We start from the raw sequence: 12,145 nt of genomic DNA, 5'->3' as shown, positions 1-12,145 counted from the left end.
CTCCTGTCTCTTCCTTTGTTGCTGGTATCCAGCAACAGTTAAAAGTTTCTTGAGGCTTTTACACCTGGATCTCAAAGCTCCATGTTGTCCCCTACAGTATCACATATCCAGCTGTACAGTATCCACATATCCCCTACAGTATCCACATATCCAGTATCACATACCACATCTCTATGTCTGAGCTTTCTACAGCATTCATCCACTCAATACCTTCCAGTATTGCAGAGGAGACTCTTGGGGTGGAACTGCTATTACAGAGACAGCATTTCTGTATGACATATCCCAGACTCTCCCCTGTAAGGCTCTCTTATTCTTCTTCTATTGCAGATGCTACTCACCTAGACTTTTCTGGGATCCTTTTTACTGTAGCACATCCAAGTCCTCAAATAGTTGATAGTTCCTGTGACTAAGGTTTCAAATTCTGTATTTATACACTTAGCCATCTGAAGAACATATTTAATTTTATAACCAAAGATTCCTGCTGAAATGACCATCATTCTCACGCACTCAGATAGCACCAGGTCACAGAAAGATATAGTCGCATAAATAAAATTTTGCGCCACTCTCATTTTTGAGAACTTAAGGTATTCCTTCCTTGGTGTTAAAGCTGGCTGGGTGGTGCAGCTGTAACTTCTATATCTGATATTCTTAAAAAAAAAAAATAAAAAAAATCTTGCTTCTGCAGAACTGCATGAATTTCTTTTTTGGCTAACAGACTTGCATCACAAGTTTTGCGGTTGTACTGGCCTATATTTAAGTGGCTGCAGAGCTCAGTTTTGTCCCTTCCCCCCTTTTTTTCTTTTTTACTTTTGCACTTAGCAGACTTTTATCTCTCCATGCATCTTACAGTTGGTATAGGAAAGGGCCTCTTTACTTGACTTATATTCTAATTTCCATCATCACAGCAATTTATCAATTTGAGTGTTTGAGTGTAACACATGGATATTCTTAAACACTGTAAGTGTTTTTACACTTCTTCTGAAATCCAAGTTAGGCCTCACAACCGCTTTATAAACTCAGAGAAGCAGCTATGGACTAGTAAATTCTCATGGACTGGCTGCACAGCTGAAATTTGAATTTTTTTTTTTTTTTTTTTTTTTAATTTAAGTTTTTCCATATGGTAGTTGAGAGTCTTCAAGCAGTGCTGTTCTGAATCTGCCAAATGTCTTCAAAGCCAGACTATATATGGATCTTTTTCTTTCTTGCTAGGAGATATTTTCTCTACAGGAGTTTAGAGAAACAGTACAATGTCCCTGATGAAATGTGCTTTTTCATATGAAAATGGAAGAACTCTGTTCAACAAATATCTGGTCTTCACTGCCTATGCATGCCATCTGAGAGCAAAGGAGTGGAACACTGAATGTTTGAAAGATATACTATGGAACTACTTCAACACATTCATTTTTCAAGAGTTAATATTTTACATTTTTATGCAAGTAACATGCTTAATAATAGGAATAATGTCATAGGAAAGTCATCATTTACTCATAGATTTATCACTATTTCAAGTACATTAAAAAAAACAGGTACTGTAGTTAAGTTTTAAAATAAAACAATACTAGAATCCATTATCTCTGGAATGGGTCACATTCATTATATTCATGAGTACTCACTTCTCCACCCAGAGTACAGAAACTATTTTTACACCCATCTTCTTTGCTTTTCTCCATGTAGCCAAACGTCCATCTTTGAAGACTACATGGGTCACGTGCTTGTTCAAAGTTTTTGAAACCTGCAGAAGTACACAGAGAGCTCATCTTTAAGTCTGATAATCAGAAAATGCTAATGAAACTAGCTAGTGTAGTCCATTTTTAAGATATAAACCATAAGCGTAAAAACTTATTCAAAACATTATGTCAAGGACTCTTTTCATCTTTCTCATCTTCGCAAGAAGCCTCAAGCAATCAAAACTCAAGTATCATTAGTCAAGCTAATGCAATGCATGCTAGACAGCTAGAGTAGCCTTTTGTTTTCAAACTTCTTTGCTCTAGGTTACCATTTCCATCTCCCTACTCTACCTGTATCACTAATCTTACAACGTTTTTATTTATGTAGCCCAACATCATTTCTTATGCAACAGCCAGTACAGAAAGTAGTTGCCACTATCCAAAGAAATACCAAATTACATTTTTTATTTAGCAAAGAACTCACAGGCTTAAAGAGTACAGCTAACCTCATCCCTTAAACTTATTCTCATCAATAAAGGTCACTATAGTTTTGAGGGAAGGCTGAAGCTACTACAAACAAAAAAAAAATTATATGGGAACACTTTAAAAAGTGAGAAATACAGAAAACTTAAGTCAGTACAGCTAATATCATACCTGACATTTTCATTGTGTTGTACAACTGATCAAATCTTCAGTTATCAGCCTCTATTGACAACTAAGTGATAACCTTTTTAGTTCTAGATACTCCATTCTTCACAATGAAAGTTTCCTTTTGTGGAAACTAAACATCCTATTCGTAAAACTGCTTGATCAGTTGTTGTGATCGTTGACATGGTGAGATGAGTACAATTTGTATTTTACAGCAGCATCTTCTCAGCACAGCCAAATGGAAATAGCTGTGTAGCTTTGTGTTGCGCTCTCAATTGCATCACTTAGACTTGGCTCCCAACATGTTGGATCTATATTTGGCTTTAAGAAAATTATTCAGCTTTTCCAAAAATTTCTGGTGGCAAGCTGGTTTATTGCTTCTCGGAAGACAAAAACCCATGATATTTAAGTATCTAGGTATACAGGACCAATTAATCTCTTTCAGAATAAGTTATGACTCCAGATACAATTGCTTACTCGCTTATGCTAGTATCTGGCTCATAGCCCATGTCCTAAGGAGACAGATGCTTGATACAGCTTTGCCTCCAAATTATGGAGGAGTACCACCTTACACCTCCCTCTCACCTCTCCTGTCTCCTCCCTTATCCTGGACATCCTCTGCTTCTCACCTGACCTTAGCTTGAGATGTCTGAATCAACAATCTAGTGAAAAACTAATTTCGAATTTTCTTCCTGACAGAGTGAGCCAAGTCTGTTTACTATCATGTGCTCAGCCCAATAAAAGGCAAGGAAGTGTACGGAATAGTGAAGGGACAGGACCACCCCTTTTCAGTCATAGGGATCTGCTAAATAGGCTCATCTGTATCATCTGCCTATACCTTTCACCATATCCAGCTAGTTTTTATCAACTTGATGAAATTTGAAGCCTTATGCTTTGTCATATTTTCTGTGAGAAAAACCTAACATCATCAGAATTCCATAGATCTGATAGCACAGCACAAAAGAACAAGAAATATTTCTTATTTGAATTATTTATTGAGAGTTGCATTTGCTTTTATAACAAAAACAGTTATTCTACTGTTCTGTCATGCTATCTCAGCTAAATTCATAGAGAAAGAGAGGCTTTGAGGAGATTAGCAAAACTTCCTAAAATACAGTAAGATACATGTACACATGCCCACTTAAAAAGCACGGGGAGTTCATGCAAGTGTTATTTAGAGCATGATGTGGGCTGTAAAAATCTCCATTAACTGGTGATAATGTGCAAGAAGGGAAGATGCCAGTTTGACTTTGGTCTTTGACTGAAATTTTACAGCTGGCAATTAAACATATTTTGCACCTGTAAGTCAACTATACTTGATATGGAAAAAAAAAATCACTGAGACATATACAAAGACTCTTAGATATATTTTTACTAGCACTTTCTGGAGTTGAACCACATTTGTATGAGTGAATGGAAGAATAAAATGTCATGGTACTTGGGTTAGAAAATATTGTAGTAACAACAGAGCAGCTGCCTACAAGTTAAAGAAAACAAAACAACATAAGGTACATACTTGGAAACCACAGGTTTTCAACACTTAGATTTGGTTTGCCCACAGTACATGGCAAGCCCAATACTTCACAACGAATACATGCTATAATATTAATATACAAAAAGGTTTCTAGAGATAGGGAGGCTTTAAATGCATTTCCCATCTGTTGCTAATAAGAATTTTACAGCATGTTCATCTATTCTCAGGTCTGTGATTATCTTCCCTCCTGCACTTTAAAAACTCATGCTACAAAGAAATATACATGACAAGCAGAACAAGCAAGCTGGTTTGTAATTAAGAGCTTTCCTACTCTATTTATTTCAAAATAGTTTCCTTACTTTTGCTCCCATATCAAGAAGTTGCTGTTCAAAGGTTTTCGAGTAATTTTCTGTTCTGTTAGATGACCAGACTTCTACAAATGCAGATATACCTGGATCAGAAGAGAGAAAATGACAAACAGCTAATGAAGTATGTACTATGGTAAAATTGGTTAAACTGCCTTTCCAACAAAATTTTGCCTTTATACATATTGCATTTGGTAGCAAGTATATCTTTTAATAATCTGAGTATCAGATGTTAGCAGCAGAATGCTCTTTTTAGAGTATTTCTGTCCCTTAAATTAGTTGTAATGGAACAAACTTAGAAGTTTGACACTAGTTACACAACTTTTTACTTGGTCTATTTAAAACACACTACCAGCTTAACAAGCAATGCAGTACCTTTACATGACTGCTTACCCTTAACATTAATCACTGCTAATCTTCAGGTTAATCAAAAATTTTAAGACAAGTTGATGTAACACAAGTTACAGAACATAATGAAATAAATGTAATGGAATTATTCCTTCCCCAAATCACCAGAAAACTCTGCAGAAATATTACTTAACAATTTCCAATTGACTTAAAATTCCGCCTTATTTATACTGAATCACCCCAAATTAAGTACATATCACAGGGGCCAATACAATACAACTGCTTTACATCACTTTAGGTATATCTCATTTAAGTAGCTTCCTTTATCAACCAGATTAATAATCTCTTCAAGGAATGAAATCAGCCTTGGTTGAGAAGGTCTTTAAACAAACAAACAAACCCAGATGTATTGATATGGAGGGATAAGCAAATGAAACTCATAACAATCCCTTCAGTATTTTACTTTGGACGGGCACTAAAGTGACCTACAGCTCCATTGGCCATGTCAATTTCCCATTTTGAATGATGGATCAAGAAAGTTCCAGAAAACTGGAGGAATGACGGTTCACCAAAAACAACTTTACACAAACTGCAGGCCAGACAACGCTCCGAACTCATAAATAAAATTGAAAGTGTCAATTTAAAAGGGTCATCCTTGGCAAACATTGGTTAGGTATCTTAGTTACTATGTACGTCCCTCTGACTCATTATTATGTAGTGTCATCTGTCTCCTTTCTAAATGAAGACCAGAATAATGCTCCAACAGTAGAAGTACTTTTATGAAGATTAACATATTTTTATAATTGTTAGAAATAGTTTTACCATACAAGAGAAATATGGAACATAAAACACCTGGAACAGCCAAACCACAGGGAAAAAAATCTCATTATCAGTCCTATGACTTCAGATATACATGGGAACTTAAGACAAGTCTACTCCAATGCACTTCTAATTGTGTTCATTCTACTACTGGACCAGGGCACCTTTTGCCAGAGTTGATTTTTTTCTTGATTGTAAAAAATATTGCACTGACATTCGAAAAAATGATGCCTTCCTCTGCCATCAAATATTTTAGTTTAGAATTATTAGGAGAATTATCATAGTTATAATTCTCCTAATAAAACAGGTTAGAGCATTTCAGTGAAGGTCAAACTAGGAACTTAGAGGAACATTACTTCAAAGCTGCATGCAACCTGCAGTAGGATCAAAGGTATATTTTACAATAATTAGCCAATTTTAGCTAATCAAATATACTCCAACAAAAGACAAGGCACTTTGTAGCTTTTGTACAGTGGATGGAAAGGTTTCGAGCTTTTTTTGAACTAGAAAAGCTCTGAGTAGAGCTTGGTTCTTGTAAACGGCAACTTATGCTACAAGATCTCAGAGAAGACGTGAGAGTGGGGAAAATAAACAGAGGGCAACCTAGCGAGGCAGAAATTTAGAAGGGTGCAGAAGAAACCAGACAGGATCAAGCCACGACTGATTAGGACGGGAAGAGCGAGGCAGACACCGATGCGTGGCGGCAGAGGGGGGTGATGGCAGCGCCGGCCAGTGCCGTACCGGGAGCCACCCCAAGCGGCAGTCGCTCCCTCCCCTGCCGCAGGGGCCCTCCTCGCTTCCAGCCCCGCCCGCCCCAGCTGCCACACCGCCCCGCCAGGCCTGCGCCGGGCACGATCCGCGTCCCACCGAGATACGCCGGGGGCGGCCCGGCCGCCAGTCCCCGCCGCCGGTTTCCGGAGGATTCGCGATTACCCACAGCAGCCCCGCAGCGAAGCCCTCTCCGTCCCGCCCCCCTCCCGCGCCCACGGGAGGGACTCCCACCCGCGGGGGAGCCGCGTCACGCGGCTGAGCTGAAGACTGACCCGCCCCGAGGGCTAGGTCCCATCCCGGACTCGGCGCCGGGCCGCCCCCGGGAGAGATCCCGGGCGAGGAAGGACGCGAGCAGCCCCCACGAGCCGGAGTCCCCACAGCGGCCCCGGCCCCGCCAGGCCCGGCCGCTCTCCGCCGGCAGCCCCACCGGGAAGCACCGGGGAAAGGGCCGCAAGCAGACCGGGTGCCAGCGCAGCGCTTTAAAACGGACCCGCTCCAGCCCGGCGGCTGCCCTCAGCCGCATCGGGAGAAGCGCGGCCCGGCCGCCGGCCCTGACCCCGCACAGCGGACGAGCCGGTACCTTTCAGGACGGGCTCCATTAACGGCGCGGCACAACACCGAGCGGCTCCGGTACCCGCCACCGTTCAAACCCGCCTCCACGCACCGCTGCCGGGCCTGCGCGCTGCGTGCTGCGCCCGCCCCCCGCTGCGCCTGCGCGTTGCGGCCGGCCGCGGCCAAGGGAGGTGCAGGGGCCGCCCGGCCGTGGCGGTGTGGCGGGGGCGAGCGCGGTGTGTGGCGGTGAGCGGCCCTGGCGGGTGAGGGGGAGCCTGGGGCAGGGCCCGGCCGGAGGTGCGAGGGATGGCGTTCGAGCGCTGTCGGTGTCGTGGCTGTGGAAGTCGAGGATACAAAGTAGTCCTGGCGTCCTGAAGCCCTTTGTAGAGATACGTGTGGTCTGTCCAGCCAGCTCCAGCCAAGCGTAGTGCTGGGGGAGCCTCGGAACAGCCAAATGCTGCTGAAAACTGTTTTGAAAAGCCAGGCAATAAATGAATTTTCTGTGTCCGTGTACACCGTGAGGAGTCCTCAGGAGGCTTCTCTGAAGAATTTTACTTTGTAGGAAGGGGCGTTAGAGAACCAGTGTCCTCTGAACTCTGGTGGCTCAAATGCAGTGTCTGAAGTGAAAAAAATAACCGAGAAAGCCAGCCAAACAGGGATTAGCAAACGGGCCTGGCCAGGCAGTATTTACGAAAGCATCCAAAATTACTTGAGGGCAACTGTACTATTGACTATAGTAAGCTCACCCTTACGTGAAATGGATTTGGTTCTAGAAGGCTAGAGTGTAGCAAATGTGATACCAGAGGGAAGTAAGAGAGAGAAAACCTGCTGTCTTCCCCAGGAAAAACTGATAAAGTTTATAATACAATAATGGAATTAGTGAGTATAAGGAGATTAACAATAATAAAGAAGCAGCATATATTTTTTAAAGGAAATGGTACTCCACAGCTTTACTATGCAACTCGCACAGCTTGGAAGCTTGAGCATTGCTATATGGTTGTATAAATTGGTGCTGTTCTGAAATCTTCAATGTGCAATCCTCGTTTCTTTGTCTGAAAAATAACGCAGCAGAAATTGAAAAACTAATAGAGATGCAAAACAAGCATACTGCATGATTTCCATATGAGAAGTAGCTATTCAAAGACTCATCAGCCTGGAAGAGGAATGGCGGAAGGTAGATGTGCTAGAGGTCTCTCAAATCATGAGTGTGTGGAGAAGGTGAACGCAGAGTAGTGCATTCCCAACGAGAACTAGTGGGCACCAAAGGAAACTAGCAGGTGGGGTTGTGGAAGAGATGTTTCCACATTGTGCCTCATCAGGCTGTGGAAGTGTGTTCAGAGTGCTGGCAAACCACATGGTTTCTAGAAGCAAATTCAGCAAATTCATGAAATCCATCTTAGGACTATCAAAAATGTACAAAACCACCTTTACCTCAGTAAAGCCCTGAACTGCAGATTGCTGGACTCTGAGAACGTATAGTGAACACTTTGGGGTTTTCTTTTATTTTGTTCTTTCTTCAGTCATCTCCCACTGGAGAGACAGTGCTAACCTAAAAAGGCTTTGGTGTGGTCCATTATGTCCATTCTTACTCTCATGATCAAGCTCAAAACTTAAAATCTTGACCCCTAGAAGTCTACCAAGCAGATGGCTATACCAATGCTATTTAAGATATGTTAATCTACTATATAATATTTTAGCATTGATACAGTTTGTTTAATTTCCAGGGCATTAATATGACCCTAGATCTATGGCATCTGTTGAGCGCAAGCTCTTGGGTGCTCTGTCTTCTGAACCTGTGACAGACTTCCTTTTACCTGTGTATTCACTATGTGAATAAAGTGCCCAATCAATCTGTGTATATATATTTGTATGTATTTAGTTATCCTTTGTATTTCTGTCAGTATGTTACACAGCTCTTTGCTAGGCAATAATGAAATATTTTTACAAAGATTTTCAACCATGGCTCAAGGAAAAGGAGTCTAGTCTTAATGCTGTGCCTATGAACACCATTGGTCTGAAGGCAATTCCAGAAGCAGAGGTAGGGGAGATTTAAATATATGCTATCAGAGAGATTCAGTTCTCAGTGTGGTTGGAGAGAGCCTTCTGCTCAGTGAGAGCTCTGTCGTGTATGGGGATATAGAAATGATAACATCGAAGAGGCAGCATTTAATCTCTGAAACTCTGGCCCCACTGAAATTAGTGGGAGTCTTGTCACCATTAGTGCTTCCGTAGATTCAGAACCATTTCTAAATTAGTGATTATGGGTAGAATAAGTAGCTGTGAGCTTTCAATTGGAGTTTGGAAACAACCATAATGAAACTGGGGTGTTCAGGAAATTAGCAAGCAGATGTAATTCTGTTAAGCATGTGTAAATAACATTAGTTCAAAATTGGACACACCCACAATCTCTTTGGATTCGTATGGGATAGGAAACTGTCTAATGTGAGATAGCTGAGATAGTACCACCATTTTATGGTGGATATCTTCAGCATATCCATGAAAACTACATGTTTTTGTGAATGGTTTCCAGCTGTGTCAGTCGGATAATTCAACTCAATCCACATGACCAAAGCTGACACAAACAACAGGATCCTACAGCCAGTGGTTCTAACAAAAGTAAAATCCAGAAAGAGGAAAATTTCAGCATAATTAAAATCCATCAATCTGTACATATGTGTCCAGGCATAATACTTAATCTAGGATACAAGACTGGGGACCTTCAGTAAAAAAAACACAGGCTGTGTTTGAGCCTTTAACTGAAATGTAGTAGCAGGTTTTATAGACTCTAAAAGGAATATGCTGAAATGTACAATTATACCTGTATGCTCTGATTCTACACTGGTAGAGACAATGAAGAATAAGGGCTGCAAGAAGCTGGTACAACTCATTATTGGAACAGACTAGGACTGCTCACGGGAACATTGGGCTTGGGATACCCACCTTTTTTATTACAGAGACAAATACATACAATGCTGAAATTATCTCATGATTTTACAGTTTTGTCTTAAACTGTTGAAGTTTTGACCCCACAGTTACTTCAAGCTTTACAAGAACTTCATTCTCAGATGGTGACAAAACTTCAAAATTCCACTGGTAGTTAATAGCTGTCTGTTCTTGTGCCAGTATTGTCTTGTTGTCAGTTCCTCCTTAGCATTTATTGTCCTGTAGTACTTACAGAAAGCAGCAATACATTTTTGCAGCTACTATTTTACCAGTTTGAATACATCAGGCTGTTTTAGCTTTTGTGACATAGTGAACTCCTGAAAATGACAACAAATGGAGTGGAAGTAAACTTAATGTAAGTGCCCTCTTAATAGGCTTGTTTGGCTTGATGATATGCAATTTCATGGTGTCTATAAAGCTAGGAATATAGCATAAACTGTAAGATTGACATGGTTTCTGTACAGTCAGTACTTACTGGGGCATACAGGTTATAGAATGCTGCACTGGGAAGAAAGGGTTTTACAGGTTATATTATGTTGAAAAAGGAAGCACCAGTGAAAGTTACATTTCACTTGACCTCCTAATCAAAAAGAAGTAATAGTCCCAAAGAAGTAATAGTCCTATGAACACCTAAACATTTCCCAGGCATCCAAACAATCTTGAAAAACTAAAAAAACCTACAATGTAGTAGTTTTCCTAAATTAAGTAAAATATAAAAAGGAGCTGTGTTCTCAAGTATTTCTTTGATAATTCAGAAGATTCACTCTCAGCCAGTCCTTAATTGATTGACATAAATTGGAAGGGATCTTTGGGATGGTATTTTGTAAGGCTGTAATACAGAGACAAGGTTAATTTCTCAGAAACAGAGTTCAGATGGTGGGCTATGAATTACTCCCTAAGACTTGACATTAAGCATGTGACAGATACCTAGAACAATTAAGAAGGTTTGTTATTATTATGTATAGTCTGGTTTTGTGTATTTATCATTGGGAGGTGTTTGTTTCGTTGGTTCGTTGGCTTTATGGGCCTGTTTCCAATTTGGACAAACAACAGTTTTAACCTTTTGTATTTTTCTTCATTCTTAAATTTCCAAATGTGAGTCATGGGTCCCAGATAAACTTAAAAAGTTGGGGTGTATTACTTCCCCTAAAGTTGTAAATGCCAGTCAGTCAATCTGTGTATTCAACACCTGAATGGTTGTATGCCAAAACATATTTGGAGTTATCTTCTCTACAATGCTACTTGACCATTACAGATGCAGAGATGGGAAGAAGTGCTTGGAGGAGGTGCAAACTTGCAAGTTGCCTTCATGGAGGAAGCCCCAGAAAGCAGCTCTGATTGTCCACATCAACTATCGTAGTCTCCTCTGATGAAGTAGACTCCTCATTTTCTCAGTAACCCTAACAGTTCTTGTCTGTGCCTGTTCCAGTTTGAATGTCACTTTCTTAAGTAGCATACAAAATTGTACAGTGTTTCAGCTGCCATGTACCATGATGTTAATACTGGACTTCTGGATATACTTTACATAATCCACCCTAGGATCGTATGTGCCTTTTCTCAGGGCCACATAATTATTCTGCGATAGACTAATATTTCCAGCTGATGAGCTCCAACATTGTAGCTGCTTGTTTATTAGTTTCTAATTTGATTGCATTCCAATATGTGAGCTCATCCAATTGTTTCTATGTATGTTCTGCTCTGCCTCTGTTTTAATAAAGCCTCTGTTCAGGCCATCTGCAAATTTCAGTAGCACACACTCTCTTTATTTCTAAGCTCATAAGTAAAATAGTAACTAAGATGGGATCTTAACTGGATCTAAGACTCAACTGGAGCTACGACTGAGTCTAACTGCTCATTCAGGATCTCCATTAGAATCTTCTTTAGTTCTCCCTCTGCTGTGACCCGTCTTATCCCTATCTACCTTCCCCACTTACAACTTCTTGAACAAACCCCCTTCTTCATATGCAGTAATAACTTAACATATATCAAATGGTTTATTAAAGCAACATAGATTTGATCTTTGTTACCTTTGTCTAGACAACAATTGTCTTATGAAAAAGAGCTATATGGTAGCTTGATCTCAGGAATCCTCATTTATGCAATTGATGATTTTTGTCCCTTCCCTATGCCATACATTGCTCCTAAATGCCTTTTCCTTTCTGCTATCCTAATTGGTATAAAAATCAGCAAAATTGTTCCTGACCAGTTAGCACCAGGAAGACGTATTTGACCCCAGGAATGGCCACCTGCAGCTGGTTAGAACTGAATTTTGGTGACACACAGTAGAATTATAGGCCAGGAAACCAGCTGAAAGTGATGTTAATATAGCTCAAAATTGGGGCCATACTAGTGAAAGGAAACTCTGACGCTGCCATTTTTCATACCACATAGTAATCTGACACACATGCTGGCAGTAGTTTTTGTTGAACTGTTGTAAATAAGATACAGGAGTCATGCCTCAGTAAGTCCCAGAGGCATTCTAGTCTTACTACCTCTCCACAAGCAGAATGCCTCCTGAGATTGCCAACAGTGGCTTGTTTGTTTTCCTGTTTTCCTCC

General features: G+C 40.7%; 1 protein-coding gene and 1 long non-coding RNA gene across 10 annotated transcripts in view; one reads left to right on the top strand and one right to left on the bottom strand.

The window, feature by feature from the left end:
• Positions 1-6,779, bottom strand: part of MCPH1 (microcephalin 1) — a 139,708-nt gene extending 132,929 nt beyond the window's left edge. For 6 of the 8 annotated variants that reach the window (XM_075498047.1, XM_075498048.1, XM_075498050.1 and 3 more), the window contains exons 1-3: positions 6,673-6,779; positions 4,149-4,240; positions 1,614-1,732 (exon numbers count right to left, since the gene is read on the bottom strand). In XM_075498047.1, the coding sequence (XP_075354162.1) occupies positions 1,614-1,732; positions 4,149-4,240; positions 6,673-6,691 (230 nt within the window). In that variant the 5' untranslated portion in view covers positions 6,692-6,779. Of the gene's footprint in view, positions 1-338; positions 407-1,613; positions 1,733-4,148; positions 4,241-6,672 lie in introns of those variants that run through there. The other 2 variants (XM_075498049.1, XM_075498051.1) reach the window with 2 other exon arrangements.
• Positions 6,780-6,792: 13 nt separating this feature from the next.
• LOC142408081 (uncharacterized) lies at positions 6,793-11,329 on the top strand. 2 transcript variants are annotated; one of them, XR_012775147.1, is made up of 2 exons: positions 6,793-6,890; positions 7,713-11,329. It is a non-coding gene; the product is annotated as an uncharacterized LOC142408081 (long non-coding RNA). The 2 variants fall into 2 exon arrangements; XR_012775148.1 differs by having other exon boundaries at positions 6,815-6,890; positions 7,716-11,329.
• Positions 11,330-12,145: the final 816 nt, after the last annotated feature.

Source organism: Mycteria americana, chromosome 3 (assembly GCF_035582795.1).
Source record: "Mycteria americana isolate JAX WOST 10 ecotype Jacksonville Zoo and Gardens chromosome 3, USCA_MyAme_1.0, whole genome shotgun sequence".
Lineage (NCBI taxonomy): Eukaryota > Metazoa > Chordata > Aves > Ciconiiformes > Ciconiidae > Mycteria > Mycteria americana.
The sequence above is the reverse complement of the archived record's forward strand: the minus strand, read 5'-3'. Positions and strand labels throughout refer to the sequence as shown.